Source organism: Caretta caretta, chromosome 16, assembly GCF_965140235.1.
Source record: "Caretta caretta isolate rCarCar2 chromosome 16, rCarCar1.hap1, whole genome shotgun sequence".
Taxonomy (NCBI): domain Eukaryota; kingdom Metazoa; phylum Chordata; order Testudines; family Cheloniidae; genus Caretta; species Caretta caretta.
This window is the reverse complement of record NC_134221.1, coordinates 25,833,883-25,858,968: the sequence shown is the minus strand read 5'-3', so window position 1 is coordinate 25,858,968 and position 25,086 is coordinate 25,833,883. Positions and strand designations below refer to the sequence as shown.

The 25,086-nt window shown below is 42.3% G+C and overlaps 1 protein-coding gene and 1 long non-coding RNA gene across 10 annotated transcripts in view; both read right to left on the bottom strand.

Annotated features, from left to right (window-relative positions):
- RALGPS1 (Ral GEF with PH domain and SH3 binding motif 1) overlaps positions 1–25,086 on the bottom strand; it is a 398,334-nt gene that overhangs the window by 314,766 nt on the left and 58,482 nt on the right. For 8 of the 9 annotated variants that reach the window (XM_048823454.2, XM_048823456.2, XM_048823452.2 and 5 more), the window contains one exon: positions 24,973–25,023. In XM_048823454.2, coding sequence (XP_048679411.1) covers positions 24,973–25,023 — 51 coding nt within the window. Of the gene's footprint in view, positions 1–18,753; positions 18,956–24,972; positions 25,024–25,086 lie in introns of those variants that run through there. The other variant, XM_048823471.2, reaches the window with a different exon arrangement.
- On the bottom strand, positions 7,511–11,769 carry LOC142069439 (uncharacterized). Its single transcript, XR_012665262.1, has 2 exons — positions 9,480–11,769; positions 7,511–7,670 (listed from the first exon to the last, which is right to left on the bottom strand). It is a non-coding gene; the product is annotated as an uncharacterized LOC142069439 (long non-coding RNA).

Genomic DNA, 25,086 nt, shown 5'->3' with positions numbered 1-25,086 from the left:
CTCCTCGAGCTCCATGGGGAGCTAGCCACCCTTTTAAATAGATCCTGAAATAGTCTGAAATCGTCCCCTATATTAGGGGGAGGAAGCATTATGGTATCATCTGTGGACAGTGATGGCAAATGGGTAGGTAGTGCCCCTTCCAGGATTGGGGGTTCTTCCTCATCTTCCCCCAGTTCCCTTGCTGCCATCAAAGGTCCAGGCACTGAAGTTGCAGGTGTCTGCTGTGTGCCGGGTCTGGATGTGGCAGACAGTCCCTGTTGTATGGGGTATGCCATCCACGGGTTCCAATATGCCCATTGGGTTGGGGGAAGCATGCGGGCCCCCAGGGCTGGTCGTACCATTGAAAATACGTGGGATCAGTGTCATATGTCCCCTGAGGGGGTCCTGAGTTAGTCGGTTCATGGTAGAGAGGAGATTGTGGAGGGAGATCTCCTTGTCCTTCCTCACTCTCATCCTCCTCTTCACTCGAATAGGGAGGAGTGGATTGTATTAGAGATGTGAGGTGACTCGGTGCCAAGCATGACATATTCGCGTTGGTGCCGATGATAGGGGAGTCAGGGGCAGAACCGACTAAGAGACCCTTGTGGCTGAGAAACTGCTGCGAGGTCTGTTTGATTGGCCCCGAGACGGTATCATTGTCGGTGCTGGGAGCTGCTGTGTATAAGCTGGCACTGAAGGCTGCGCTGCTGTGCGCACCGATCATGCCTTTGAAGGAGCCACCGTTTGTCCCGGTGCCACGCCGTTGCGTGCGGATCGCAGCTTTGACATTGGCCGTGCTGAGGCATGAGGCTTAGATTTCCCCTTAGTGCCTCTGTCAGAGCCGGCTCTTCTAGCGTCTCTGGCTCTAGCGGTACCAGGTGGTCCTGCTGTGTCTATAACCGGTGCTGACAGTGCAGTCGGTGCCGGTGCTGAGTGTCTGCTCATGGAACAGCACTTCTTGGCCAATTCCTGCACTGGGGACACAGTGCCTGCCTTTTTGACAGTTTTTTGGCAGGTTGCTCAGACGCATGGTTGAGGAGGGTCAGAAGCCGTGGTCAGCAAAGTTTGACCAGGAGGGGTCCTTGCTCAGATGCAGGTTTGAGAGACTTCTCCATAAGGAGGAGCTTTAACTGCAAATCTCTAGCTCTTCTTGTCCTAGCCGTGAGCTTAGGCAGTGCTGGCACGTCTGAGTCGTGTGTGTTTCACCAAGCCAGCGAACACACTGATCGTGGCCGCCTGAGACAGGTGTAGCAAGCTTGCAGTTCATAGAATCATAGATTATCAGGGTTGGAAGGGACCCCTGAAGGTCATCTAGTCCAACCCCCTGCTCGAAGCAGGACCAATTCCCAGTTAAATCATCCCAGCCAGGGCTTTGTCAAGCCTGACCTTAAAAACCTCTAAGGAAGGAGATTCTACCACCTCCCTAGGTAACGCATTCCAGTGTTTCACCAATCTCCTAGTGAAAAAGTTTTTCCTAATATCCAACTTAAACCTCCCCCACTGCAACTTGAGACCATTACTCCTTGTCCTGTCATCTTCTACCACTGAGAATAGTCTAGAACCATCCTCTTTGGAACCCCCTTTCAGGTAGTTGAAAGCAGCTATCAAATCCCCCCTCATTCTTCTCTTCTGCAGGCTAAACAATCCCAGCTCCCTCAGCCTCTCCTCATAAGTCATAAGTTGAGACAGCGTTTAAAGCCCGGGAAACCAGGCATTCCTGTCAGGGTGGGCTTTCACCCTCAGAGCAGCTGTGTATTCGAAGGTTCAACTGAAACTTCTCCCCAGCCAGTAGTTCAAAAGGAAAGTAAAAGGAAAAGGGTTTGATTTTGTTATAAACTAGATGACAGATATAAAAGAAAAAGGGAAACAATGTAAATAGCTGCTAATGAGGAAACTAGGTAACTAACTCTTAAACTAATTAACTACTAAGTAGTGAGGCGCTGCTGACTGCTCCGACTCTGTAGCCGAGGGTGGTAGAGAAGGAACTGAGTCGGTTTTGGTCGCACAGCATCAGTTAACTGCCTAAAGCAGCACGAGACAGGGACCACGCATGTGCGACCCAGCAAGGCACTGCTACCAAAAGTCTCCGACTACGAGCACAGAGGCACACAAACACCTAAAATGGATCACCCACAGGGACAGCACTTGAAGAAGAACCTCCAGCTCCACAAACTGGCAGTCCACAAATGGAAGTGTACTACTCATCCTCTTGGTCTCCCTTATACACCCCAAGGAGCTCTAAGTGTCACAATAGTGCTTTAAATTAAATACAGAGGACAGTTCAGACAACTCTTACTAATTTTTTTAAATGAGATGTACAAACATTTAAGAGTTATGCATTGAAAGAAATTAGACTATAATTACATGTTCAGATTTGCAAAGAAAAAATGTGTCTATTTTCAAGTGGTTGTTTTATGCAGTTCCAAATACCTTAGACAACTTGACTCTTCAGTTACAGGTTCAAGTTACCACATATCTACACAGCCTTTATATTCAGATGTAACAATAGGGGAATATAGATAGACAGAAAATGAGTTATCCAGAACTCTAGCTCTCAATCACTCCTGTTTTAACAGCCACAATGTCAAACAAAATGTGCAAGTTTCCAAATGTGAGTTATGCACTTCAGAGGCATGCAGGCCAAAAGGGAGAGAAAAATCAGCCACAGACTTCTGCCTCCAAAAAGCATTTTACACACTTTGACAAACTGAACTGTCTACAGAAATGCAGGCCCACGTATTGCTGTGTGAGAACCAGGAAAAGCACTTTTAGTCTCCACCTGCACTTCACATCACAAGCTTCCAGCATGTAGGTCTGCTGATAACAGTGCCAATTCACACCTGTCAAGACACAAGATTCTCCCTGTGATGAGCAGATGTCTGGTTTAAGAACCTGGAAGCTATATGCTCAAGTGGAAAAATCTTAGAAGCTCTTTTACTGGAGATAGCAGAACTCACACTTACCAGAATAAGAGAAAATTTTATCAGACTCTGAATATTAAATAGTAAGCTTATTACTTCAAAAGCAGTGAAGAAACAGCTAGTGAGTAACAAAGGAAAACCTTGTGTATGGAAAATTTATTTAATTTGAACAATATAGAAAAGCAGATTTTAAGCGTAAGTAATTTAGCATTTCCTTGCTAGCTGAATTTTTTGTATAATTCTCAACTACATTCCATTTCTATATAGAAGGATGATATTAGAAAGATGAAGATTACTTCCTCATTAGGTATAGCTTCAAACAGATCAGTTTCGTACTGAATGTACAAAAAGGAAACTGGAATGTAAAATATAAACATCTTACACTTTCCCAGAGAATTTTTACACTCTTCACCAATAACGTTTCATATGGCCTATGTAAACCTAGAATGCAAATATCTGCATATCTGTGCAAATGCCATTAAGTGGTGCCAGGGACTTTATTCTAGTGTTTTTATCACAGTATTATACAAACACATTTTTAAGTTACAGCTCATGGAGAAAGCGGAAAAAACAGCATGCACTAGTTTTAAAAGATGTTCAAATATTTCACATGTGATTTCTTTGACAACCTACTGTCTAAAACTGTCAATTTGTTATAACACAAACTTCCCAAAGAAATACTTAAAATGGGGATGTGGGGAAAAACTATTACTCCCAAGATTAAGCAAGTTGACTTAAAGAGCATGGTGAACATAATTTTGTGCATTTGCACACACACTATGTTAAAGCATTTAAACACAAGTTAGGAAAAGAAAAACAAGGCTCTCAAAGCAACACTAATGTAGGCACAATGAAGGGCAGCATAGTAAAGTGGCGAGTGCACTGGCAGCAGACTCAGGAGACCTGGACTCTAATTCCAAGCTCTGCCACTTGACTAAGATAGCCCAGCAGGGTCAATTATTTCAACCTCTGTGTCTGTTTCCCTATCCACTCTTTATCTGATCAATATAGGGCCAGATCGTGCTGGTGCAAGGAAGTAGGGGGGGCATAAACCTCCTTCTGACTACCTTGTGGCTTCTGCAAACAGAGGAAGCAGGCTCTGCAAACCACTGTGCCCCACCTTCCACAAGTGGGCAAGGAGGAATAGGCCTGGTCTGCACTAGGAATTTGCATTGGTATTAGGGTTGCTAATTTTGGTTGGACACATACATGCAGGTTTCATTTTTAATTAATCTTTAATTCCTGGAGACTCCTTGCAACAAAGCCCAATGTCAACTCTGTCCACATATTTATTCAAGTGACACCATCATAGGACCTAATCATATTAACCATGTCATCAGGGGCTTGTTCACCTGCACATCTACCAATGTGATATATGCCATCATGTGCCAGCAATGCCCCTCTGCCACGTACATTGGCCAAACCAGATAGTCTCTATGCAAAAGAATAAATGGACACAAATCTGACATCAGGAATCATAACATTCAAAAACTGGTAGAACACTTCAACTTCTCTGGCCACTCAGTAATAGATTTAAAGGTGGCAATTTTGCAACAGAAAAGCTTCAAAAACAGACTCCAAAGAGAAACTGCTGAGCTTGAATTAATATGCAAACTAGATACCATTAACTTGGGTTTGAATAGAGACTGGGAGTGGCTGGGTCATTACACATATTGAATCTATTTCCCCATGTTAAGTATCCTCATACCTTCTTGTAAACTGTCTAAATGGGCCGTTTTGATTATCACTACAAAAGATTTTTTCTCCTGCTGATAATAGCTCAAATAATTAATTAGCTTCTTACTCCACTTTTTCATGTTCTCTGTATCTATCTATGTATATTTTCTTACTATATGTTCCATTCTATGCATCTAATGAAGTGGGCTGTACCCCACGAAAGCTTATGCTCAAATAAATTTGTCTGTCTCTAAGGTGCCACAAGTACTCCTGTTCTTTTTCTCTCTCATATATGTTTGTAGCATACCTACTATGATGGAAGTGGGGCTACTCTGTAATAATTTGTTATACATGTTTGCCTCATTGTTGTAAAAGAGGTTTTATTGTATTAATATATGGGGTTAATTCAAAGAGAAACTGACTGTGTGTAGGCAGGAAAGAGTACAATGGCTTCAGATAGCCACCCACCTTCCAATACTTAAGGGACGATGAAAGAATCAGTCTCTGATGTTCTACCTCCCACCCCTGATAAACTCACCAGACTAGTTTGTCAAGAGGGTGGGGAGTCCAAGCTTGCAAACCCAAGAAAACAAAGACCCCAATTAGACTTAAAAGGACACTCCTTCAAGCAGATGGTGAGATAGGGATAGAGAGAAAGGGAAACAGACTGATACAGACCTCAGAGATTAAGGGTGATTAAAGAAATTAAGGCCTTCTTAGGCTATCATCAGAGGGATGATCAGCCTTTATTTAAAATAGACATGCATATAGATTTGTTATTGTTTCAAAACACTCTCTCCTGTTATGGTTTGTTCTTACTTTTAAAATTAAACAATACTTTGGTTTAAGAAGGCTGGTTGATCACTCTATTGAACAATGGTCATAGCTCCAAAACAGCAGAACACAGCAGGGGCTGAAGCCAATCCAACTTGCTAGGATAAGCACAGTTGTTACACAGAATAGCCCAGGGCCCAGTTTCAGAGTGGGAAAACCACAGGATTTCAAGCAAGAGGTAAAGGTAGAGGCCTGACACCAGAGGGGGTGCACTCGGAGAAACCAGAGGGGAGGGGAAAAAGGTGCAACTGACCCTGTAATTGTGACACCTAGAACAATGTGGGAATGTAAAATAGCATTACTGTAATACCAATCAATAGTATTTATAGCAAACATTGTGTACGTTTAACAAATAACCTGGAAAACTGTATTTCAGACAAGTTAATTTTACGCAATCTACGCTACAGATACTTTGAAGATAAGGACTGAAAATCTGAACTGAATTTGAAATTTTATGGGAAGCCAGCATAAAGAACTGAGAATTGGTGTGATGTGCTCATGGTAGCCTGTATTGCTGAGGAGATGCCCTGCACTGTTTTATACTAGTTGGAGTTCCCTAGGTGCTGAAAGTTTCATCCCAAGGTGCACTGGTGTACTCCAGCCGAGAGGTGACAAAGACATGAATAACTGAGGACAGCGTCTTCTAGCCAACTGGAGATGGTAGAAAGCATTACTCACAGCCATTGCAATAAGAGCTCAGCATCCACAAATAATCCAAAAGTACTTCTAGACTACAGCCGGAATTGACCAATTGTGAATGTGATCAATCAAGGGAGACTGCCATGGCTGCCAACTCCTCAAAATGTTTTCCTCTGCCTAACCTCTGTTTTACTCAGGTTCATCTTTAGACAGCTGTTCTTCACCCATGAGCTGATCTCATCCAAGCACTAGGCCATCTTGGTGGTGGGGTTTTTGGTCAGATGTGGTGAAGTATTGGTAGAGCGATGTGTCATCTGAATATTGCTGGCATTTCAGTCTATTGTATCTGACCAATTCACCTACTGGCTGCATGTAGATGTTGAAAAGGACCGAGAGAGAACTGATCTTTGTGGAACTCACAGATGAGGGGTCTAGTGGTGGATGTGCAGTTTCCCATCACTACTCTTTGGGTGCATCCCTCCAGGAAGGACTCAAACCATTTAGGACATGACTCTGGACTCCTCCCACCTCTCAGGAAAGACAGCAGTATATCATGGTAAACAGTGTCACACGCTGCAGAGAGATCCTGTAGGATGAGAATAGATGTTTGTCTTCTATCCATTGCCTGGAGGACACCATCCATCAGTGCTGCTAAAGCCATTTCAATTCTGGGTCCTGGCCTAAATCCAGATTGTGCTGGGTCTAGTATATTGGTTTCAGTTAGATGAACTTTTAGTTGGCCTTTGGCTAGTTTTTCTATGAACTTGCTCAGGGATCAGAGACAGCTTGGACTAAAGTATCCAGCATCGACAGAGTTCCAGGGAAGAAGAGTTCACATGTCATAGACATGTGATAAGCTCTCACAACAGCCATGAGTAATGCCTTCTACCACCTCCGCTTGACTAGAAAACTCTTTCCTATACTGGCAGATGAAGACCTGCCCTCAGTTATTCATGCCAATCACCTCTTGGTTAGACGACAGCAATGTGATATACCAGGGCATGAAACCTTCAGTGCTTAGGAAACTCTGACTAGTACAAAAAGCTGCAGAGTCTCTCCTCAGCAACACAGGCTACCGTGAGCACATCACACCTGTCCTCCATTTCCTACGCTGGTTTCCCATAGACCGTTTAAAGCTCTGGGACAAAGGCTGTGGTCAACCATGGAACTCTGGCACAATGGAACTCTCAACAACAAGAGTAAAGCTTGTCTGGGGGGGTGGGGGGGAGGATCTTCTCTGGAAGTGGTCTGAGACTGTGGAATGAATTCTCCCAGCAACTAAGAGCTCTCAGAAACATCACCACATTCTGCTCCAAGTGGAAGGTACATTTCCTTGCCTTCTCTAATATAAACACAAGACAACAGGTACATTTAACCAAAAAACCCACCCCTACCAAAACAAGACACTCCATTTGCTTCTCTCTCTGGGAGAGGATGAGAAGAACACATCACACATGAAAGATGTGCAGTCATGTTTAATGTACTATGGTGATGAATGTAATACAAAAACTTATACAGAATAGAACTAGAATGGGGCAGGGTGAATTCATATCTTTGCTGCTGCTGTTGTTTGGCTGGAGAACTTTTCTAGAAGGCTAGATTCACATGGCAGCAGTATATCTGAAAAAGCAAGAAATAAAAGGAGTGACAGCAGCAGATCTAGACACTGATTCAAGAAAGCATCCCTATTCAAGGCAACACTTAAGTATATGCTTAAAGTTAAGAATGTGCTAAGGGTTGTCCTGAATAGGTATAGATTTCAGTATATGCTTAACTGATCTTTCTGAACAGGGCCCTAAATCTGTATGTCTGGGAGGATTTTGCTGTGTGTTTGAATGAGTTTGATTCTCTTCGTTATACAAATGATCCCAGCCCAAGACTTATGTAGGGAAAATGTACATTTTCCATGGAGGGGAGTTTCATATGCTTTGCTAAAATCTTGGCAGACACCAAGTATGATCTGAAGAGATTTTTATTTTTTTGTTCAGCCCTTCCTGAAGTATGGATAAGCAGAAATCCAGCTGCTGAAAAAGTGCAGTAGAAAGCACCACAAAAACAGCAGTTCCCAACATTTTCAGAAGAGGAACATAAAATTAAATATATTCATCTTAATTTTTTCATACAAAACTCTGAAGTCTCCACAAGACCAGTTTTCATATTCTAATATAGTGGAGCATAAACATACACAATCTGCAATAAAAACCTTTTATTATTATCAATTACCTGTGTGTTTCATCACGACCAAGAGTAATGGACTTTAGCTATTAAAAATATATACTAAATTATCCATCAGACTAAGAATATTTTCCTATTATTTATAAGGAATTCAACTTTTCTTTTTCAGTTGCATTTTGATCTTAGACAGCTTTAGTCTCTGGATAAACAGTACCTGGATATTTTGAATCTTTGCCAAGTGTCTGATCAATTCCAGCCATTGTTTGTACAGTGGAACATATTATATCACAAATACAATATTTGCTTTTCCATTCTGATGACAACTACAGCTGTAGTTGTTAACACAAATCCCCACAAGTGAGTCTATGGGAGAGGTCTTTTTCTATTTTCTGATTTTTTGGGGTAGCATGTGAACTTCTGTTTCTAATGCCAATGCCTACCCTATTTTCCTAGAGAAGCTGAAATGGCATTTCAACTACATGCAAGTTTAATGCATTCTGTGTGACATGATCACACTAAACAGGTTACAATGTACGAAATGTATGAACAAAAGGGTCGAACTAAGGGCTTGTCCATATGAACACTAATTTCACAGAAAACTGGGATGTAAACCTATCCTGCTCTGCACTAACTGTCCACATGAACCTTGCCGCCATGTGCTAAAAGTTCTGTAGTGCGCTTGAATCTACTTCTATTTCAAAGTGGGACAAATCAAAGCATATTATGAAATATTTTGTGAATGGCAGCAGGTTTGTAAAAAGTAGATTTTCACCCCAGCTTGCCCTGAAGTAAGTGTTCATATAAACAAGCCCTAAGTGACTGGACAGCAGATGCTTCTCCTTTGGCTGACTGATTTAGGCTCCAGTTAAAGGAAGCATCCCTATTCAGGACAGCACCTAAACATGTGTTTGTCCTATTGATGTCAATAGGACTCATGCACATTCTTAAGTGATTTGCTGAATTGTGGCCTTAAAGGGGAAATCTACCGTTGCAGTAAAAGGAGTAGTTGGAAGAGAGAATTTCTGTCCCTACACAAAATACCTATAGTAATTTAATTATATGCACTCATATCTTCCCTCACATTTTCTATCTTTGTTTTATTTTATCTTTTTTCTTGAAGGGGTCTATAGTGTACACCCCGAGTTCAGGATTATAAAATAGATTTAGATTAGAGAACTTTAGCAAAAGAGAAAATAATCTTTACAGTTAGCACTAAGCCATATTTTTTGCATAAACTTTTTATAGGGCACTCACCTGGGAAGTGGGAAATCACAGTTCAATTCCCCCTTCTGCCGGATGTGGAGCAGGGATCTCAACTTGGGTCTCCCATGATGCAGGAAAGTGCCCTACCACTGAGATAAAGGTTATAAGGAAGCCATGATCACCACCCACCCGGCTTCCTTCTCCTCCTCACAACTCCACCTTTGCCTCTAGCAGTTTTGTGAATCTAGCCCCTTATTTCCTTTGTTTTTATTTTAAAAATGCCCAGACACAAAATGAAAAATTTCATTTTGGGTAAACAAATATTTTGTTTGACCAAAAGTAAAATGTGTTGACTTTTTTAATTCACCAAAACTATTAGGAATTTTCGCTTTTGGTTCAACACAAGGTTTTTTTCTGATTTTTTGGAACTTCCAGCAAACCGAAAAAATCTGCAGAACTGGAATTAATTTGCAAACTGGACACCATCAGATTAGGCCTGAATAAAGACTGGGAGTGGATGGGTCACTACAAAAAGTAATTTTCCCCTCTGCTGATACTCACACCTTCTTGTCAACTGTTGGAAATTGGTGACATCCACCTTGATTGCATTGGCCTTATTAGCACTACAAAAGTAATTTTCCTTCTTTGATATTCACCCCTTCTTGTGAACTGTTGAGAATAGGCCACTTTCACCTTAATTGAATTAGCCTCGTTAGCACTGATCCCCCACTTGGTAAGCCAACTCCCATCTTTTCATGTGCTGTAATATTTATACTGCTTTCTGTATTTTTCACTTCATGCATCTGATGAAGTGGGTTTTAGCCCACGAAAGCGTATGCCCAAATAAATTTGTTAGACTCTAAGGTGCCACAAGGACTCCTCGTTGTTTTTGCTGATACAGACTAACACGGCTACCACTCTGACACTCAAAAAAATCTGTTATTTGACCAGCTCTATTTACAACAGGGGTTCTCAAAGTGGGGGTCGGGACCCTTCAGGGGTCGCGAGCTGTCAGCCTCCACCCCAAACCTCGCTTTTATAATAGTGTTAAATATATAAAAAAGTGCTTTTAATTTATAAAGGGGAAGGGGGTCGCACTCAGAGGCTTGCTATGTGAAAGGGGTCACCAGTAAAAAGTTTGAGAACCACTGATTTACAATATATGTTTGAATAATTACGTCTATTCTGTCCTGCTATATCTCTGTCTGAAAGACTATATACTGGGGTATGTAAGTATAGAGATTATGGAGAGGAAGAAGAGAGTCAAAGATGTTACCAAGGTATGACAGTATGAGAGGAAAGACAGTATTAAAGGAACTGAAGCGCTTTGCACACGTTCCATCCCTGGATTAGCAAAATGAAAACATGAGCCATTTTAGTTGTGTGTTAATTTTATGTACAGGTCTTCAGAATATTTTGCTCCTTTGTAACACTCACTAATTTCAGTTGCATTACAGTAGAGTGTAGGAGAGAGAGAGAGAGCCTGGAACACTGGGCCTGGAGGAAGACCTAAGGCCTAAACCATAGTCAGCAAAGTCAGGCCATGCCAATAACCAACATCAGGCCATCTATTAAAGCAGATGCTTACAAGTTCACTGTCTGACACATGAACTTCGCAAGGGCACTGCTAGCATGGCTAAAACAGAGACACTGCTAAGAAACAACAGATACACAGTATGTGTGTGAACATATTCCAGAAGATTAGCCCAGATTCATCCTGACCTAACACCAGATAAGAGGGTATGTCAGAAGTGATGCATAGGGATGTTTTGCCTGAGACATCTGGAGCAAGGTAGAAGGGGAGGTAACAAGTAGATGTCATGAAAAACATAACGTGTTAATTTTTTGTTTCAGTCTATAGATGTTGGGGTACCTCACCTTAACCCTTTGTGTGGCCTAGGAGAAAGCAGAAAGTCTGCTGCTGACTGAGTCACTCCTTGCCACTGGGCACTCATATGTTAGCATACCTGTAATCACGGAGCCAGGGTGCTAGTACTGTGCCTTGAGGGCAATAAACCTGGCTGAGTGCCTTGAACTGAACTGTACCTGTGGTCTTTTTTTATGAGTAACATCAAGGTCTGCTGAATTAGTGGGCTGCATTCTCTGCTAGTGCTAATAACACAGGAGCTCCAAGAATAGAAGTACTGAGCAGTTGTAACAGCTTAGCAGCCTGGATAATATTCTTCAGCAACATTCCTAACAACACAGGGTTTCACTTGGCTCATTTAATATTTTCTCACATCTCTAATAAATCACAATAAATTTAACTTACTGGGAAAATCCTACAGTATTTAATAAAAACTGGCAACTTTTCTGTAAGTTTTAAGCATCCTAAAGAACATAATATAGAATTCTGTAGCATAGATATAATTTTATAGGCAAATGATCTATTTGCGGTAGCACTATTATGTGTTAGGCATTTTAGCAAATACTTAAGGACAGTCCCCGATCTGAGGTAGTCAGGGCAAAAGGAACAAAAACAGTCAGCTTATATACAAGTAATACCATAATCAATATAATTCACTATAGGCAGCAGGTTAGAAATGGGTCTTTAAAACAGACTAACAAGTAGGGGCCTGGTGGATGAGATCAGGGAAGTCACACCATACATAGGGGACTGCATGCAAGAAGCCATGGAGGAGACTGTGCAAAAATATGACAAATGGGCACACTAGGCTGGGAACGTCGGAAGAGCAGAGAGGACAAGGTGACAACACACAGCTTGACAAAGAGAGTAAATCAGGAATGGACAGTTATGTAGAGCTTTGGCAATAGTAACAAGAAGTTTACCTTGATATCAGATGGGAAGCAAATGGAGAGATTAAAAAAAGGGACTTACATGATCAAAACAGCAGCCAAGGAAGTGGCAGCAATTGTATGGACTGACTGGGAACGATGTATTATTTGGGAATGCAGAGAGGAGAATGTTGCAGTAATCAAGGTGGAACAATGCTGAAGTTCTGAACAAGAGTTAAGGCTGTGGTGGTGGAGAGAAGATCTTGGATGTGTTGAGGAAGAAGCAGATGGACTGGAATGGATTAGATGTATAGGGCAGGGGAGGAGGTTTGGTAAGAGAAAGAGTTCAGTTTCGGCCATGTTCAATTTAAGATGACAAGATATTCAAGAGGAGATATCAGAGAGACAGAAAGGGAGGTGGGACAGGATGGAAGAAAACTACCTGGTGGCGGAGAGATAGCTTTGTGAGTCATCAGCACGGAAATCACAGCTGAAGCCATTTGAGCTGATGAGATCACCAAGAGATGAAGTGTAAAGTGAAAACAGTAAAAGGCCAAGGACACAGCCCTAGGAAATCTCAACAAAGAGGGGGAGTGGGGAGGAAGTGGCTCCACGGAAGGAGATGCTGAAGAAGTCCAGAGGTAGGAAGAAATCCAGCAGAGGACAGTATCCGGAAAGCCCATAGAATCATAGAATCATAGAATATAAGGGTTGGAAGGGACCCCAGAAGGTCATCTAGTCCAACCCCCTGCTCAAAGCAGGACCAATTCCCAGTTAAATCATCCCAGCCAGGGCTTTGTCAAGCCTGACCTTAAAAACCTCTAAGGAAGGAGATTCTACCACCTCCCTAGGTAACGCATTCCAGTGTTTCACCACCCTCTTAGTGAAAAAGTTTTTCCTAATATCCAATCTAAACCTCCCCCACTGCAGCTTGAGACCATTACTCCTCGTTCTGTCATCTGATACCATTGAGAACAGTCTAGAGCCATCCTCTTTGGAACCCCCTTTCAGGTAGTTGAAAGCAGCTATCAAATCCCCCCTCATTCTTCTCTTCTGCAGGCTAAACAATCCCAGCTCCCTCAGCCTCTCCTCATAACTCATGTGTTCCAGACCCCTAATCATTTTTGTTGCCCTTCGCTGGACTCTCTCCAATTTATCCACATCCTTCTTGAAGTGTGGGGCCCAAAACTGGACACAGTACTCCAGATGAGGCCTCACCAATGTCGAATAGAGGGGAACGATCACGTCCCTCGATCTGCTCGCTATGCCCCTACTTATACATCCCACAATGCCATTGGCCTTCTTGGCAACAAGGGCACACTGCTGACTCATATCCAGCTTCTCGTCCACTGTCACCCCTAGGTCCTTTTCCGCAGAACTGCTGCCTAGCCATTCGGTCCCTAGTCTGTAGCTGTGCATTGGGTTCTTCCGTCCTAAGTGCAGGACCCTGCACTTATCCTTATTGAACCTCATCAGATTTCTTTTGGCCCAATCCTCCAATTTGTCTAGGTCCTTCTGTATCCTATCCCTCCCCTCCAGCGTATCTACCACTCCTCCCACTTTAGTATCATCCGCAAATTTGCTGAGAGTGCAATCCACACCATCCTCCAGATCATTTATGAAGATATTGAACAAAACCGGCCCCAGGACCGACCCCTGGGGCACTTCACTTGATACCGGCTGCCAACTAGACATGGAGCCATTGATAACTACCCGTTGAGCCCGACAATCTAGCCAGCTTTCTACCCACCTTGTAGTGCATTCATCCAGAAAGGATAAGATTTCAAGAAGGATCAAAAGCAGCAGAGAGGTGAAGGAAGAAACTATAGATAGGTTTGGAAGGATTAGATTTTTACTGGTAAACGTCAGTAAACACTGATTTCATCGTATACACACACACACACAAATATATTTCCATCAATAATATTTTAAATTTACAGATAGGCAAAGTAAGAAAAACAATGCTTGAGAGCTTATCAGAGTGTCATTAAATAATTGATCCCCCCCCCCAAGATTTCCTTCAGTTGTGAATTTAAATAAAAATGCTTAAAATAAACTGATATTATCCATCCAAATTATAAAAAATAAAAATGGAATTCTGCCAAGCCTACGTATAGAGTAGAGGCCCTGAAATTTGGCCAGGAGGGGGTCATTAGAAACCAAAAAGAGCAATTTCAGTAGAGTGAAAATTCCAGATCCCAGACTGGAAGGGATCCAAAACAGAGTTGCAGGAGAGGAAATCAATGCATTGATTACAGAATGCACATTCAACTATTTTGTAGATGAGGGGAAGTATAGAAATATAATAGTAGATAGAAAGGCATCGGGAGTCAAGGGATGGTTTGTTAAGAATAGGGGAGACCAGAGGTCAATGACAGCTGGATAAGAAAGGTGAGGGAGAGTGTGAGTGCTATAAGCTGCCTGATCAGACACTATGAATATCTTTCATCATCAACTAATGACATAGGCCAGGAGTGCTCCTGGATCCTCAGCTGCTTCCGAATATTCCATCAGCAGCAGTGGCAGAGAGTGATTCTCTCCTACACCCTGCAATCGATGCAGGGGCAGGTGGTTGTAACCTTTCCTTTCAGTTGCAAACTTCCTCAGTCACCCATACCTTTGCTATCTTCAGAACAGATTACTACGTGGAATATACCAGAAAAACATTGGGAAAGCCCAGATATCTGACTGTTTGGCTACTTTGAATTTTGCATGCAAAAGCACATTATATCTATGCTCGCTCCAGAGATTGTGTTTGTTCCAATTCATCTCTGCAAACAATTAATTGTGCTACCTTTGCTATAGAAAGACCTCGATGATGTGTCCTGCTTACTTAAGAGATCATTTCTCTTCACAGGCTGAATCCTAGCAGTTGAGATCAGCCATCACTTGAAGCAGGGTCTTCTCAAGGGAAGGCTCATGACTTTGCAATATGTTTCCTCTCTTGATCTGACAGAGATCAAGTTTGTTGATCTTCAGGGCATAATGTGAGGCTCTTTCTAAGAAGGCTAATTGTACAGGGAGACTTTACAATTTTGGTTGGTAGGGGTCATTTGGAGAGGGTTTTTTTTTTTCAATATTGTATTCATAAACATGCTTAGAGAGACTGATCATTGTATTACATAAACTGTTAAAATAGAGGATAGATGGCCTCTCAATGAGAATTTTATTTTGGTTCTACACAGCTCATCCCATACACTTTAAATCATGACCTGCAGACCTCCAGCTATTCTAGTTCTCTTCTCTCTAGTGCATCTCTGCAATATCTGAAGAACTTCTGCTGTTGCACATTAATACTGACACACAGCAGTTTGTTTTTCCAACTGTGCGTGTCTTAAGCAGATACTGCAAATTATGTCAAAACTGTGGTATGGTTTGGTGATATGCATGAAAGTAGACTGTGCTAAGACTACTCATCTGGTTCACCAATACAGAATTTGTATCAAAGACTTCAGAGCTGGAATACTAGAGCATGTTAAAAAAATAGCATGGTCTACCACTAGTAAACAAAATGGACAATCACATCTGTTATTGAAACTTTATTATGTAAGTGGCTGAATTAACATTTGAAAAATGGGCTATTGCACATACACAATAATGTGGCCCACTCCTCCTCAGGAACATAAACTGAAGAGGCAAACACACAATGATCCTATTTCCCACAACAAAAACTAAACTAACCTAAAGTCTGATATTTTTTTTTCCCCAAGATTAAGAAGTTTAAATTTACTGTGAAGGGAACCAGAAGGGAACACTTTTTGGTTCAATCCTCAAGTAAAATAAAACTAGATGACTGGTTTTATATCTGCTTGATTAATTATGTAGTGACTTGAATTGGAGCCACTGTAACAGTGAGCTTCATTTTTGGTTTTTAAATCATTTTCAGGACAGAAATACATGGAAAAGTTGTACAATATTACACCTCCTAGCACAATAAATTTTAATTCTGATAAGAAACCAGCCTTGAAAATTCACAATTGATCACTACTGGCCTCAGACAACTCATGTGTGTAGTACTGTTAGTGACAGCAGTAAGTTATATTTTCATGTAAGATATCAAACTTCCTTAGCTAGTGGAGGCTGCAAATAGAAGTAACAATATCCTTTCCTAGGGTCAAAAATGCCATCACATTATTAGTTTAATTTCAGTGGTCAACCATCCAACAGAACAGCAATGGTCAAAGGAGACATTCACCCTTCAGGCAAAAGGCAAAGCACATAGTGGCAAGAAGAAGGGAAAACAACAAGGAATAAGACACAAGGATGATTTAAAATGTTGTATAATTAAAAAGCACCTAAAATGGTCACTTTGCAGATCAATAAGTGGAAAACTTGCTTTTTAAAATAATGTTATACTCTATTTTAAAAGAAAGTCCTTTGATTTCTGGAACCAAAGGCATACAGCAATTTTTTATAGCACACTTATCTCTGCCCTCTGGAACGCTTGTAATAGAGCTGGTTGGAAATGTTTCCATCAAAAAATGCTGATTCTGCAAAATCAAATTGTCCCACAGGAACCTGTCTGGTTTCCTGTCATCTTGCCAGCTCTGCCTCAGCAGTTCACCTGGCAGGTTGCCACACAGACAGGACTCCTGGGGGTTGCTCAGCAAACTGTCTGGTAGGCTGGAGTGTAGCTGGACTCCCAGGCTCCCGGCTGCTCAGCAGCCTGCTTGGCTCAGAGCCAGGGCTCTGAGGGCTTCCAGGCTCTTGGGGAATCTGGGAGCCCAGGGAGCATATTTCATTTCAGAAACACCAAAATGTTCCTACTACAGTATTTCTAAAAAGAAACAGTGTAATTTCCTTCTGCAAAAATAATTAAGGTTTGGGGTTTTATTCCGATTCAGGATGACAAATATTTCCAACCATTAAATGATAAAATTAGTTGCTTGTTATAAACATCAGGCAACAGGGCAGCCATAGTGTGATGTTTGCAAATTTCCATTTTCCTTGCACCCTGCCAAACCATATACTAAATCACCTACATGGCTTCCTAGAAGTTCTGTGTTTTCACTATTTTGCTTTCTAAAATAGGACAGAATCTAACAATTTTTTAAAAAGTAATGTTAAATGAATTTTCATTTTCTACTGTCTGTCACAGTCACGTACTCAAAAAACTCGGTCCGTGTTTGTGAATTAGGCCCAGCTGAGACATAAGCAACAAAACAGAACATTTCAATAATTCTCACTCAATTAAGGAAATATCCAAATAATACTACTTAAATACAATGTATTAGCCACTTTTAACAGGCTAAGCAAATACTCCATAATGTGCTACAGAATAACCACTATGAAATGGGAAAGAAATTTGTCAGTTAGAGACTTAAGGGTGTGTATGTGTAGGATGAAGGAGTGAGTATAATCTTCTTGAATTCAGATAAATTCAAACAGCTTAAAAAGCTTAGGTGGATCAATTCATTAGGAACACTAAAAAAAAAAAAAAAAAGAACCAGGCCCAATAGTTTACAGATACTACATCACTGTATAAGCAGCAGCAGTTTGCAAGCTCTGCAATGCAAAACAAAGCCCAGTACTCTTTCCCTATACTGTACCCAAGAACACTTTACATGAAAGTAATTGATCTAAAAAGATTTACTGACTCATCAGCAAAAAATATCTCTTAAAATTTTATTTCCTTTACTTTCCTGCAATTCTCCCATAAAAAATGGTTATCTATTTTACAGGACGTGTGGTTCTTTGAGATGTTGTCATCATTGTGGAGCCACTAAACATGTGCTTGCAGCTCATGGTGATAACAGACTTTACTGAATAGCAGTGTCTTTTGGGACCACACACACCCCATGTCCCTGTATGAGCACATAAATGGTGGAGCATCCACAGTCCTTCCTCAGTTCCCTCGCAATTCAAAACCTGCAAGGTCCTGAGCACTCAAAGCAGGGGCAGATTGTGGGATTCACACTAACTACAATATCTCAAAGAACTAGTTACTGTAGACAGGAATCCCACTCCCATCCCCAGCCCCAGCCCTCCCGTCCCTGGAACAGGAGTTGTAATTTAGGCCAGTAATAGGGCTTTCACCATCTTATCCTTCAACTGGCCCCTTTTCCACAATTAGTCCTCCATCTTGGAAGAATCAGCAAGCTGGCCTTTGCTTGATGGTGTCTCCATGCTGTGAAGAAGGAAGCAGGATAGATGTTGGTTCCCTTCCCAAAGCTCATCCCATTCACCTGGGAGAGAGAGGAGAGTTGCCCTGCCCACCCTGCAAGGTTCCTGATCCCAGGTTGTCTTCACAAACACTACAGTACTTATTCCCAGGACTGCTTCCTTTCTTGCAATATCTCTTATTTCCTAGGTCCTTTGGACATCTCAGAATCCCAAAATCTTAAAGGACTATGGCCGCATTGCATGGGTGGCCTGACCCTAGACTCCAGTAGCCTTAAAGGCACAGACTACCTTGTCACAGAGAGGTAGAGAGAGATTGTTTTCCCCTTTCTGAAAAAAACTATGGTTCTGTTAACAGGACTGGCCCCAACTCCACTTAAATTGGATATCTAGTGGAAATGGCTCCTAGACTCCTATGAACTCATAGCTGAGTAACTAGGTGAGGGCTTTTGGGAAGGGTTCTGGATACCTTATGTCAGATCCAGGGTTCCATAACCTGAAGTCAGCAGTTGCCACGCGATGTGTGTTAAGGGCGAAGAGTCAACATAATCCAGATGCTGATCATATCACTGGCTCTTTCTTTCCCTTCTTTTTCCCAATTTTAGGTTTTCCCAACTGGGGATTATGGCCAAGAAGTCCCTAGGTGAGTATCAGCTGACACATCATGTGTCATATCCTCAGCGCTCATCAGTCAGTGATGCTATTGATGCAAACATTTGTGCTGTGGAGCTGGTGAAGGGCCACTGTGGAGTGAAGAGTGACAACAAATCAGCATTTTGTCTCTTGCCAGTGTATCCAAAAGGTTTTGAATTGTGAGGGTTCACCTTTGAAGGGGATTATTATGGGATGGCCATGCCCAAGGGGTTTACTTTTCTGTGTTGTCTTGGAGAAATTTAAAATAATTCCTGGGTCAGGTAATGAAAAGGGAAACGAGACTGGCTGCAGTGGCTCACAATTTGGATGATTTCTTGTACACAGTAGTGTAGGGATTTGGGCACTACTACTGACTTCTCAATTTCTTTCAGGCTGTGACACAGACTGAGTATTTTGCTCGACCCTGAAAAAGCAGAGGCGCCAGACACGACTCTGACCTATCTGGGCACTGAATTTGACACTGTGGTGGGTGAGTTGTGCTTACCAATGGATAAAGTAATGTGCCTGAAGGAAGGAGTTACTGATGGGGGTAATAGCTACAGAGAAGGTGACCTTGTGGCAACTTCAGAAACTTTTAGGCCTTTGGGCATTGTGTGCAGGGTTATGGCACTCAGATGAGCCTTCTGTTGATGGCTCTATAATGCTTTAGCTGGAATCATGCTCTCACACTGTGTCTGCATTACAGAAGAAATTAGGAAGGAACAAGACTTGAGTACCTTTTTGGAAAAATTTAATGGCATTTCACTATGGGGCTCAGATTGGCTCCTTTGCACTGAGATCCTTTTGCATTCAGATGCATCTTATTACCTATTTATTCTGTAACTACATTACTGCCTCAGGACTAACCAAAATGCAGCTCCATTGTGCGAGGCACTGTACAAATACAATAATAAACGTGTATTTAGCCCAGGGGTGGGCAAACTACGGCCCGCAAGCCAGATTCGGCCTGTCAGGGCTTTCGATCCAACCCGCAGGATTGCCAGCCCTGTGGTGAAGGGGGCCTAAGGCAGGCTCCATGCCTGCCCTGGCCCCGCACTGCTCCCGGAAGTGGCTGGCACCACATCTCTGCAGCCCCTGGGGGAGGGAGGGGCAGAGGGCGCCATGCGCTGCCCTTACCTGCCGGCACCGCCCCCCGCAGCTCCCATTGGCCAGGAACAGGGAACCACGGCCAATGGGAGCTTCGGGGGTGGTACCTCCAGGCGAGGGCAGCGCGCAGCAGAGCCACCTGCCCCATCCCACCGCACCCCTGGAGCCACTGCCGGACATGCTGGCCACTTCTGGGACCCTGCCTTAGCCCAGCTACACACCGCTACCACCCCAGAGCCACTTGAGGTAAGCGGTGCTGGGCCAGAGCCCGCACCCCATGTGCACCCCAACTACCTGCCCAGAGCCCCCTCCTGCACCCTGCATCCCTCCTGTACCCCAACCCCCCACCCTGATCCCCCTCCTGAACCCTAACTCCTCACCCTGAGCCCCTTCCTGCACATCACCCCCCCCACACACACACACACACTCCAACCTCCTGCCCCAGCCATACATTCATGGCCCTGCATACAATTTCCCCACCCAGATGTAGCCCTCGGATCAAAACTTTTGCCCACCCCAATTTAGCCCTAAAGATCTTACAATCTAAATACAAAAAAATAAAAAGAATAGGAAAAAGTGGTATAATGCATAAGCACACTAATCAGTATAATGGCCTGCAAATATCATGTTGGTGCCATGAGTTAGTTTGTTTGTTTAAATACCTTGGATGGAGTTTTATTAGGAGGTGATAAATTAAACAGAAGGACAAAGGAATAGGGGGAAGAGAACAAGGAGGAAGAGGAAGGAGGCAGGTAAGAGAGACAGAGGGGAAATGAAGTGACAAGATTGAGTGTATATCTACACTGCAATTAAAGACCAATGGCTGACCCATATCAGCTGACTCGGGCTCATGGGGCTCAGGCTGTGAGGCTGTAAAATTGCAGTATAGACATTCAGGCTTGGGCTGGAGCATGGGACCCTCCCCCCTTGCAGGTTGTACTCTGCCTGTTGTAGGACATATGTCTGAACAGATTTGGCTTCCTCATCACCAGCTAGCTTGGCTGGAGAACAGACTGCAATAATAGACGAGGACTTTACACTCCTGTTCATGTCCCTTTTCTTTGTTTTTCAGTGTCTATTCTCATTGTGTAGCTTTTCTTCTAGCTTCAGGTGCTAGACTAAATCCATGTAAACAGTAGGATCACAGACCACAGCACTGTCCACTGAGCAGCAACACATGTCCATGGAGAACTGATGGGCTTATCTCAGGCTAAAGTGCTACTTTGATGGTTCAGTCAGCAGGGCATTTTGTGGGGCTTCCCAACACCTGGACTAATGAGCTGTTGACACAGAATTCTATCTGAAATGCCCTCCTCATATATCTTGGAGACCATTATTTCCTTTGCATCCATCTTATCCTCCAAATGAAGTGAGACTGAGCAGCCCTGATGCACCTGTTTCCCTCTACTTTGCTGATGTGATCACTTACTGCCCGCCCCATAGTATTTGAAGTGGTTCTTATGCACTGGTTGTGGTTGACAGGGCCAGGAAGCATGTCAACAACTTTGCTGGTGTGTCTGAAGACTAAACACTGAGGCAGAGGTCATACAACTCTCCTGAATTATTTTACCCAGGAGGTATGCACCTATGGAATGTTGTAACAAGGGTATTGTGAACAGGAGCAAGAAATGTTTGAGAGATATGCATGTTGGACATATCAATTAAGCAGCATCTCCAGGGATAGGTCCTGACAGCAAATGCGTCAAAATCTTTTTTCAGCGTCATAATTATTTGGGATTACGGTCTCAAACCTCCAAGGGAGAAGAAGGTTTGGTGTGAAGCCCTTTTCCTTGTGAATCAAGCAGCAAACACAGCTTTCTTAGGAAAAGGGGCTGGATTTACAGGGAAGTCTGAGCCATCTTAAGAGGCCTGGCAGTTTTTCAAGCAGTAAGCTGTTCTATTTGCAGGCCAGGATAGGTCTTGAATATAACAAGCTGTAAAAAGAGAATTCACCACTGAACTTCAGGGTGACACTTGTGCTGGTCTCAAATCTCCCTGTTGAGATAATCTGCCTGCACAGTTTTATCTTTAGCTAGATACAGAGCCACCCGGTATATATGAGAGCACATATCACAAAGTGTTCAGGAAAGAAATCTGCCATGTTTTTTGGTTAATACTTTGCTGAGGTATTATCTGTCAACCTGGTCCTAGTCATTTCCTGGTCATTCCAGAGACCATGAACTTCTAGTTCTTAGAAGTGTATGCCCTTGCCCACACTGGAAGCATCTGTGATGCCAGCCAAAGGAGCTTTTGGACTTGAGGACTCCATACATGAGACTCCAGGGATAATCAGCTGAGCTGTTTTAAGGTCTTTGTGGGGCAGGTAACATGTCCAAGCTGTCCATGTTTGGAATGTGACTTTTGTACGAGTCCTCGTATAGACAAGTATGGGGATCTCATCCATGGAGAAGCCCATCATTCTGAGACAGATTTGTTGTCGGATATGGAAGGTAGACAAGGATTGTAGTAGGCTCAGGTATACTGTCTTGGCACCAGAAGAAGTCTGAGGCTAAGAAGACAGAAGCATTCAATCCTCTCTTCAAGGGCTATGCAGAGCAAAGCATGGTGCTAAAAGCTTGATCCACAGAGAAGTAGCGGGTCTGGGAAGGCTGTTCAGTACTCTTCATAGAAAACCCAAAGAGTGAAAGCTCAGGACACAGTGCACTGTTGTAGTGAATGTGGCTCCACAATGAGGCATCTGACATGGTATGCCTCCCCCAAGAGGCAGGTTGAGTTGGGGAAAATAGATTTGCATAAGAGCTTTTATTACACTGCAGACTGATCCACGTCCAACTGGATAGTCCAACTTCAGTTTGCAAAGCCACAATACTCACACACGGAGCTAAGAACAGACTTGATGTATTCCATTCCTGTAGCTTTGGTAGAGGTATCTTTGTTTACTGTAAGAAGCATGTAAGAGTCAGCTCAGACCCAGGGTGTCAGATGAGCTGAGACTCAGGCGGCTAGCCCGGGCCATGCTAGTGCCACAACATCCACATTGCTATTTTTAGCATGCTAGTTTGAGCTGAGCTCTGATTACCCACGCTGTGATCACGCCTCCCAGCTGCAGCGTAGACATACCCCCAGGGACTCTGCCTTCGTATGCTAGCCCATCAATAAGGAGCTACTGAGGTCATGCAATGCAGTCCTTCATTATGATCCTATCATTAAAATGATCTAATACACCAGATAAACTTCTCAGCAACCATCTCAAATGTTAGCTCTCTGGCAGTGTTCAGAAAATGAAGAACAGCTGCTGAAAAAAAAAAAAAAAAAAAAAAGGTCTTTCAGAAGAACTGCTAGTATCAGTGCCTGCACAGAGCTCTTCACAATGTATGTTCTCCAAAACTTCATGTAGAAGCTATATTTAACTTTGTCTTAGCAGCTCAAGCTACATTTGGTAGAACCCTGTTACAGGAGATCTTGGGCTGTTGAAAAGTTATTTTATTAGGGACTGATAATATAGAAATATTTCAAAATCACTATCCAACACACCTAATTATCAGGTTACAGAACTAAGGTCTCTCATTCTTATGTATACCTTACCAGTAGCCTCAACAAATCATTAATAAAAATGCATAGGAAAGATTGCAGCATGCAATACAAACAAGTCTGCTAAAGAAATTAAATCAAATTATACTTCGCTGTTTACAGTAACTTTTGTTTTGTTAGTTCTCTGGTATGGGCAGGAAAAAAAAGGAATCTCTTATATACCCATTTTTTTCGGTGTGATGTCACCAGGACAGATTAATGAGATCTGAGTATCAACTTCCTGCATAGACAGAACGGTGGAAAAAGAGCAGTTCTCTCAAACTGAGGTTGACTCTGTATTACCAAAAAAGCATATGGAACCTCTCTTTTCCCCAGCAAGGGAGACTGGGCTGAGAATGAATTTCAAAAGACCCAGTTAGAGAAACAGTGGCTTCTGCTTCAATGAGGACTTATGAAGAAAAAGCTGGGCCCAACACTGGGCTTGTATACCTCAGAGAAGTTAGACCCTAATCTGTTTGGACAAGAGCTCTGGAGTAACACCTTGTTGATTGAGAAGTCCTTGAAGGCAGAGTCCAATGTGTCTCCGAACTCCCTGTAGCATTTAAATGGAAAAGCTATCAGCTTTACAGGAAAATTCACACACCACACTATCCCTAGAGAATGAAACTCAGAGCATATTATATAAAGCATCTAAGCACTAAATTTATAATATTCTGAGATTGCTCATGTTGGCAGTTGGGACTAATGCTGTACAGCTTCTCAAAACCAACAAAAGAAAGAATTTAGTACTAGATTTTCATATTCTCAATAAAAGCTGATGGGTGCTGAGCACTTCTGAAAATCTGGCTCTTAGTATAATTTTTGTAACTCGCAAAACTTTAAGTATCTCAAACACACAATATACTTCAGAGACACAACATGATTTTTAAAACATACAGAATATAGGTCAAACACTGACTTAATGATTGCTTAAACAGAATAATTTTCACTTTGTTAATTTTCCATACAAATGGTCTTCCTTCATTTTCTAGAAGGAAAGTTTAAAAGAAAAAGAAAGTACATACTTAGGGGAGATAAGCAAGCACTATTTTTATAACTCAGCACATTTCTTGTGGTAGTTTTACAACAGCCTAATGTTCCATATCTAGCCCAAGATGTCTCCAAGAAAAAGGTGCTAGCTGGACCACTCACATGGTTACTTTGCATATCAGCATGATGATCTTCATGTGTGAGCTTTAACAAAATTGAAGTGTACAGATATAAATGCCTTCTAGTCTCTCTCGTCCACTTTGCTTGTATGTTTATAATTGAAGAGTCCATTTGTCGTGCAGTGTTTATATATATTTATGGCACCACATTAATCATTTATACCTATAAGAAAGTGTTTTATCCAACTGGTCACTTTTCCCCCCAAATACCCCAAACAAATATTAACAGTGAATTTAAGAAAACATACCTCTGGCTGTATAGCTTTAAATACTGGCATGTCCATTAAAGTAATCTGGCTCTGTAACAAAACAGTGTTAAAAATCATTTAGTATGAAAATAAAACAAGTACATATTTACAGCT